We start from the raw sequence: 7,405 nt of genomic DNA, 5'->3' as shown, positions 1-7,405 counted from the left end.
AATGTAGTTTTTATTTCCACTTTGCTTTTATGTTGGTGGTTGAATGTAGTTTTTATTTCCACTTTGCTTTTATGTTGTGTTTAGTTTGTCAGGCCAAACAGAAAGCAAGCGCCAGCTGGCTGCGCTGCTGTACAAAAAACCATGCATTTTTTTATTAACAGAGTCTGAGAGTCCATTTTATTTTTGTTTTTGGTTGTTTTGTTTATTTTGTTTACCAGTTCCAGTGTTAAGTGTTTTTTTTAGAAAATAAAGTGTTTTTCTTTTTTTGGGCAGGATGTGCTTGCATTATTATATCATTACGTTTGGATCAAATTAAAACAGTCTTCAAACAATATTATCGTTTATCGCAATAATTTTTGAGGCTATTAATCGCTCAGCAAAATTTGTTATCGTGACAGGCCTATTTGTTTATTTTATGAAAAAAAAGAGAATTATCTAGAAATGCACCAATTAATCAAGAAGACAAAGAAGAGCCTGAAATTGAATAAATACAGCTTTTCTCACTCACAAATCCATCAAAACTAGAAATTCCGACCAGTTTTTGTCAATCAGCAACAGTCAACAACATGTTCTGTGATGCACCGTTTTCTAGGTCAACAACAATCAGATGTTATTGACATATACTTCTTTACAAAAAACTGGGATAGCACAATTTCTGCATTTTCTTACTGTCAGCATTACTTCAACTGACAAGATCCACTGAGAGTACTGAAACAAGCATTTTAAAAAAAGCACTCATTCAAATAGTACACACATATTTTAACCTACTTTCTGACCTTCTGTCTTTACCAAAACTTATTTTGTAAAAACCTCACTTATTTTCACTCCTGGTAAACGTTTAAGTGGTTTTTGTTGGTTGAGATGGTGGGGAAAGGTGGGCTTTGCAGCATAATCTACTACTACCACTATTTAACAAGGTTGGACCATAAACAGAGAGTGATCTTTGACCATTGCTCTTTGCCGTCTCCTCTTACACTGGACACTGAAATGGCACCGTTGAATGAGTGTCTTTTGAACCGTCTCTCTGTTGATTTGCACCAGATTCCAGTTGAAACACCAAGTGACGACCCATTTCCAGTCACTTAGTAAAATCCTTCAGGTTATTACTCACAACGTCCCATTTTCAGAATTAATAAGATCAACGCCCGTCGAGCCATCGTGGGGTAAACAAGCCCAGAGAATCATGTGTTCTCCATCACACTCGACACTGGGTCCGAGGTGGCTTCTCCACAGAATTTATTATGTTTTCATGCCACCACCTCCTGGGGAGTTTGTTGCTGAAAAGCTCAATCTTCCCTTTTCCAGGCATGCTTCCCTAATAATGGGTTGTGAGGCAGCATCTACTAGTAGCTGTGAAACTTTGTGATCCCAAGATGCCTTTGCTGCAATTCTCTGAGAATGTTTAGAGATTTCTTACCTGCTTCCCCATCCTGCCCACTGTGCCTGGTGGCAAGAAAAACAGAGGTTTTCTTCCACCCTTGTGACCACAGGCTAAAAGAAATTGACCTCTGTGTCATTTTTATACCCCAGAAAAACAGAAAGTCATGAATTTCTGATTAGATGGTGCTGAAGCCTCTGATCCACTTTAAAAAAAATTAAGTATAAATTAAAAAAAAATAATCGAAATGCGTACGTTATATAAGAAAACATTTAACTACAAAATAAAAAAAATATATATATTAAAAAATAATGGTTGGATTTTTCCCCCCGCCCCCACAGAGATTATGCTGCTGTAGAAAAACGTTTAATTTCTTTTCACACATCTTTACCAGGTGTGACAAAAACTGTAGCTAGCAGGTTAAATGTTAATTGTTTTACTCCTTCTGTTTTAAACAGACATATTTTTTAAAACAGAAGAAGTAAAAGTACACAAAGTCAGCAATCTATGTCTGCCAGAGGCTTAAATATTAGTACTCCTTAAGGTGCAACAACTAACAGAATAAGCAGCCATGAATCTTCTGAGGCTATTAAACCATCACCCAACAAATCACGCCTCTGTGTGCTGAGGGGGAAATGGGGGGCGCAGCCTCTTAAATTTCCTGCCATGCATAAAAGCAAAGCAGTTGGGAATCACAGAAGCAAAGGAAAGGTAATTATTTACTTTGAGCTTAGTCATTGTGGGCCTCGGACCGCCGACGAAATGAAGGTTTGGGGTCACCTCCTGACCCTCTGTAGGCAGCAGGTCATCACAGTTCTCCTGTTGTGGTGGCCCAAAGAGGCTGGGTGTTGGAACCTGGACTTCGGACAGAACGAGCCCACAGTCCTCGGCTGCTCGAAGGACCCCGGGTACTTCCCGAACGCGACCGTACCAGCGCAGGAGACGGGGGAGATGATGCAGAGTGCTCGGTGCGTGGGCTTGGAGCGAACACTATTAAAGAGGGGAAGAAAAGGGGAGATATCGATTTAGCGAATTGACTGCTGTGTCATGTCTATCGAAGCGAGAGGTGAAGTTCCACAAAAAAAGTCACTCATCACGTTTCTGTACAGACAAACACACTCCAGGGGCTGGCAGGAGAAGCAGGAAAACAGAGTTGGCAGCTGGTGGGGGGGGTAGTGGGGGTGAAGACACAAACTGGGCGAGACATGATAACAGAAGCTGCATTTGACTGCGTGCGACAGAAAGACGACACGCAGAACGGAGGACGAGTGAGAAGGAGTCACTGGGAGCCGTGCGAGGCGTGGACAGAGTCGTTAAAGGGAGACATGCTACGCTGAGTGTGAAACTGGAAACCAGTGGAGCGCAGCTGACTGCTAAAAGCCTCGATGTGAGGACTTCAGCTCCTTCCCACAGTGGACAGATAGTTGGAGACAGCTGACATGTGAAACAAAGGTTCGGACTCGGGGTTTCTGCTCGACAGCACGACGTCCATGATTAATAATTTACCCGTCCTGTTTCGAAGCTGTGTGTCAAAATAGCTTAATAGTTGAACAAATACATTAATTTAAACTCATTTTTTTGTATGTCAAAATAATTAATCAGAGGTTTAGCAGAAACCTAGACTGATTTTTTTTTTATTTATTTTTTTAACCTACATCTAAAACATTACACAGCATAAACACTGAACATCAACCAAACAGTAAATTTTCACTGTGAAACAAAGTGGTGGAGTCATCATACTGTGGGAAATGTTTTTTTTTTTTTTTTTCCCCATCAGAGACAAGAAAGCCAGTCATATCCCTGGGGTGGAGGTTCTACTTCACTGTTCCAAATATACAGCTAGAGTTCAAAGGAAAGTTAAGATGAAAGTAAATTCCTGTGTTAGAGTGGTGCAGAATCTGAGGTATGACTTGGAAAACATTTATGCTAATAGTGACTGACTGAGGCTGAGCTGTTTTGCAAAGAATGGAAAAAAAATATTTTGTCTCTAGATGAGCAAGGATGGATGAGACACACCCAAAAGATATACAGTTGTGATAAGAGGTCAGTGTAATTCTAAAATGGGCTGAATGCAAATGCAAGCAACACTTTTAAAACTTTTATTTACAGTAGATCTTTTTTTCCCCAAAAAAAAAACACACGCACCCTTTTTCCTTCCACTTCTCAGCTGTGTGGCCCTGTGTTGCCATTTTATTTAAAAATCCAATAAAATATCTTGAAGTTTGTGTTTGACAAAGTGTGGAAAGTTTCACATGTTAGATTTTGCACTTCACAATCATAACATAATGAAAATCAGAGCTTATTAAATAACTTGAGGTTTTAATCAAAGCATTCTCAATTGCACACAATCTCCGGAAAACATTTAATTGCCAAACTGTTACTGATTAATTGCAATGTTAATAATGAGCACTAATTGTTAATTGCTGATTATTAAAAAAAAAAATTATAATTCCAAATGTTTTTGTTTTTTTTTCCACTTCATTTTTCTTCATCATAATTTGACCAGCATGCTTTGTGAGCTTTCAGATCTTAGTTACTAAATCTATCAATCAAATGTGCGCATCAAGTGCAGCGAAACCCTGACCGGCCAAACAAAAAATACAGGCATAAAAAAATGTCCATGCATGGCACAGAAAATATAATATGCTATCTAATATTGCATCCTACCCTTCATGATTGCAATATTGCACACAATAATATGATTTGATATATTGTGAAGCTCCACTACATAAAAATTGCCTGTGTGAACCTGGTCAAAATTTTGTGCATGCCACTCAGGTCTGTGGTTAAAAATAAATAAATAAATAAATAAACCTTAGTTTCTGTTACTTTAAATGCAAATTGTAAAAAGAGATCATTTTGAGTAATGAATATTCTGCATTTATGAGCTTCAGCTCTTGAAGTTCTGATTGAGTTTGAAGTTTTCAGGCCAGCATAAGACCCTGCCATGATGATCTGTCAGAGAGAGAAACACGCTCTCAGATGAAATGCATGTCAGCCTGCTGCATTTCAATAGAATCCCTCCCATATAGTGTTATCAGTTTCTGCCAGGTGGCCCAGGACCACCTGTGAGAGCCAAAATGTGCCAGGTCTGATGCAGCGAGTCTCCTTGATTTGACTTTCTGCCTGAATGCGTTTGAAAGGAGGCTGCTCACCATGACCGGAGTGTCGGAAGCCAGACGTCGGACATTATTTCACAAGTCATCATCATAAAGATGTCAGCGACACGGTGAATATGCATGCAACTGGAATTGTGTGGCACGGATGGTGGAAAAACGTGTGTGATGACACGAGTTCTGGATGGCAGCAATTAATGTCTTGTGGCACAATGTCGCAGACAATGGTGTGTGTGTGAATGGGCAAATGAGAAACAGATTGTAAAAGCACTTAAACTCCTATTAGTGTGGATTATTTGCCCACATAACAGGTGCTGTGCGAATACAAACTGCTATTAAACAAAGTGCGTCATTATATCAAAAGTACTTGGCTAATTGCAGTAAAAATAGCATGAAATTAACTTCTGGCATGTGTTTGTTGAAATAAAAAAAGTGCAATTATCCAAGATAAACAGCAGAAATAAGGCAATTATTAAGAACAAATCATTGCTCAAAGTGGTAATAAATCCTTCTTTATATCATCACGCCAGAAGGCCTTACCAGATAGTGATGAATGCAGGGCAGCAGCACGACATCAGTCAGAGTGAAGTAAAGTCCCTCAGCAAACACATGCTCCAGTTCAGGCAGATCCGTCGTCTTCACTTTCCTGATCTCAGAGTTCTCTCTAGTGGTCCCTGCCGGAACTGAATCCACTGCCAGTTTGGCCAGAGCCGCCCTGAGCTCGAGCCCTTCAAGTTCGGGTTTTCCCTCGCCTTCAGGCGCGCCGTTCTTTTGCCTTTGCCTCTGCTCTTGGAGCTTCTGTCTCCGGATTTTGTCGTCATTGTGTACTTTGACGGGCTCGGCGAGTCGTCGCTCGAGGGTAACAATAGCAGGAGGCAGCAGCTGGGCCTGTCCCGTGGGCTTCTGGAGGTGTTCCTCGACTGCAGAGGGGATGCCCAGTTCGCACAGTCTGGTCCATTTGCTCACCTGATAGCGAGGAACGAGGAGATCAGATCATAAGAACTCTCCTTAAAATAATAATAATTTAAAAAAAAAAAAACCTTGGGAATTAATAGGAGCTGTCTAAGCTTAAGATTTGTTTTAAAATATGCACTTCTCACAAAATCTTAAGGACATTTTGCTTTCAGGTGAAATTTAAGGATGATCTAAAATGTTCACGCTAAAGTGTTTCATCATGAAAGTAGGGCCTTTAAGTAAATGGAGCAAAAGCCAGCAGCAGTGCTGGTTATGCTACAACAACAAAACATCTCTGTAACATGTCATGTGCCCTTCAACATCAATTACACCTTGACAACGCCTGGCACTGTTCACAAGTGGACTTATTGTATGCTGAGGAATGGCGTCCCACTCTTCTTGAAGGGTGCCCCTCAGGTCATTGAGATTCTGAGGTGCAGAACTGTGACTCAGCTGATCCAAGAGGTTGTCTATGAAATTCAGGTCTGGAGAGAGTTCAGGTTACTTTATTCAAGGTACTTCAATCAGCAATTCCCTAATGATGTGTGCTCTCCGCGCTGTGGTGTGTTGTTGTCCACCAAGATGGACGCTAGTTTTGTTTTGTTTATGCAGGGGTAAAATAACTGGATTGGTGACATTTTTCAGGTAGTATGGGTACTGTACAATTCACAATAGTGTAGGACAGATCTTTATTGACTAAATACATCTGCCCACACTGTATCACCACCAGCACTAAGAGATGATGGTGTGATGGCTCAAGAACAGCGTTCAGAAACAAACCAGTCAGCAGTTTCTGCACGATCCTGCTAATCTAATCAACCATTCATTTGATTCAGGTGTTTTGGACCGGGGAAGCATAAATGGGTGTTTCACCTGCACAATCCTTTTGAGTTCCATTTTGAATAAAACCACAGTCACTGACATAGATGTGATCCGTGTCAAGCACTTTATCCGGGTGAAATTGTGATGCGTTTCCAACTAACCTCTGCACAAGCTTTCAGACATGTTTTTTTAAACCCCAGCAGCTCCTGCACATCCTTCCTGGAGGGGTCAGCCTCGATGGTTCTGATGATGATGTGCCTAAGGACCACCGCCAGCCCAGCCCGGCAGAGCCGCCCGCTCTCATCCACGGCAGCCGGGAGACGGCAACCCTTCACCAGCCGCGGGAGACCCTCCGGGGAGAGGAAGTCGTCGCACACACTCAGAGACTCTGGGAGGTGAAACCTCTGGGATTCAGGGAAACGTTTGTTGTTGCTGTCTCTGCGAACCAGGAAGACTTTGAAAGACTTGGACTCGCAGTAAGACAGGAGGAACAGGACGATGGAGGTGTGCAGGGGCAGACGCGGCTCCTCGTTATGGGAACAGACTTCTAAATAGAGGCAGGGATGCAGTTGCTCTGCTTCAGAGTGTTTCATTTTAAATGGAGTCAATGCTGTGGAGTAGAACGAAAGATATTTGTTTTGCTTACAGATCACAACACTTATGCGCCAAAATCCTAACTTCAACCCGTTACATCAAAAATAAAAAATAAATAAAAAATACTCACAAACACTAGTTACACATGGATCCTTAACGTTCACAACAGAGCTTCTTCTTCTTCTGCATAAGGCTAACATGACGCCACAGTGCCCTCTGCTGTGAATAGTGGCAACAACAATAAACTCTCTTTACCTAAACTTCCCATAGAAAATCTATGGAGTATTTTCTAGCAGAAGATTCTTTTTCAAAAGAATGTTCATTTTTCCTGAAAAATTTAATTTCGGATTTTCATCAGCTAACTTAAAAGTGAACGACCTAAATATAAAACGGATATGTGTGCACTATCACTTTTACTTTGATTACTTTTTGATTACTAGTTTAAGTTTATTACTTAAATTATGCACTGACATAGTTTAAGTAATAAAGTAAGAACATTTCTGCAGCGGCATGCACCAGCTTTTTTTTTTTTTTCCACATC

At 40.9% G+C, this 7,405-nt stretch overlaps 1 protein-coding gene across 1 annotated transcript in view; it reads right to left on the bottom strand.

The window, feature by feature from the left end:
- gstcd (glutathione S-transferase, C-terminal domain containing) overlaps positions 1-7,398 on the bottom strand; it is a 52,725-nt gene extending 45,327 nt beyond the window's left edge. The window contains 4 exon segments of the mRNA XM_007567276.2: positions 2,102-2,368; positions 5,035-5,460; positions 6,432-6,880; positions 6,995-7,398. Of these exon segments, the coding sequence (XP_007567338.2) occupies positions 2,102-2,368; positions 5,035-5,460; positions 6,432-6,880; positions 6,995-7,064 (1,212 nt within the window). The 5' untranslated portion in view covers positions 7,065-7,398.
- Positions 7,399-7,405: the final 7 nt, after the last annotated feature.

Source organism: Poecilia formosa, unplaced genomic scaffold (assembly GCF_000485575.1).
Source record: "Poecilia formosa unplaced genomic scaffold, Poecilia_formosa-5.1.2 Scaffold206, whole genome shotgun sequence".
Classification (NCBI taxonomy): domain Eukaryota; kingdom Metazoa; phylum Chordata; class Actinopteri; order Cyprinodontiformes; family Poeciliidae; genus Poecilia; species Poecilia formosa.
The sequence above is the reverse complement of the archived record's forward strand: the minus strand, read 5'-3'. Positions and strand labels throughout refer to the sequence as shown.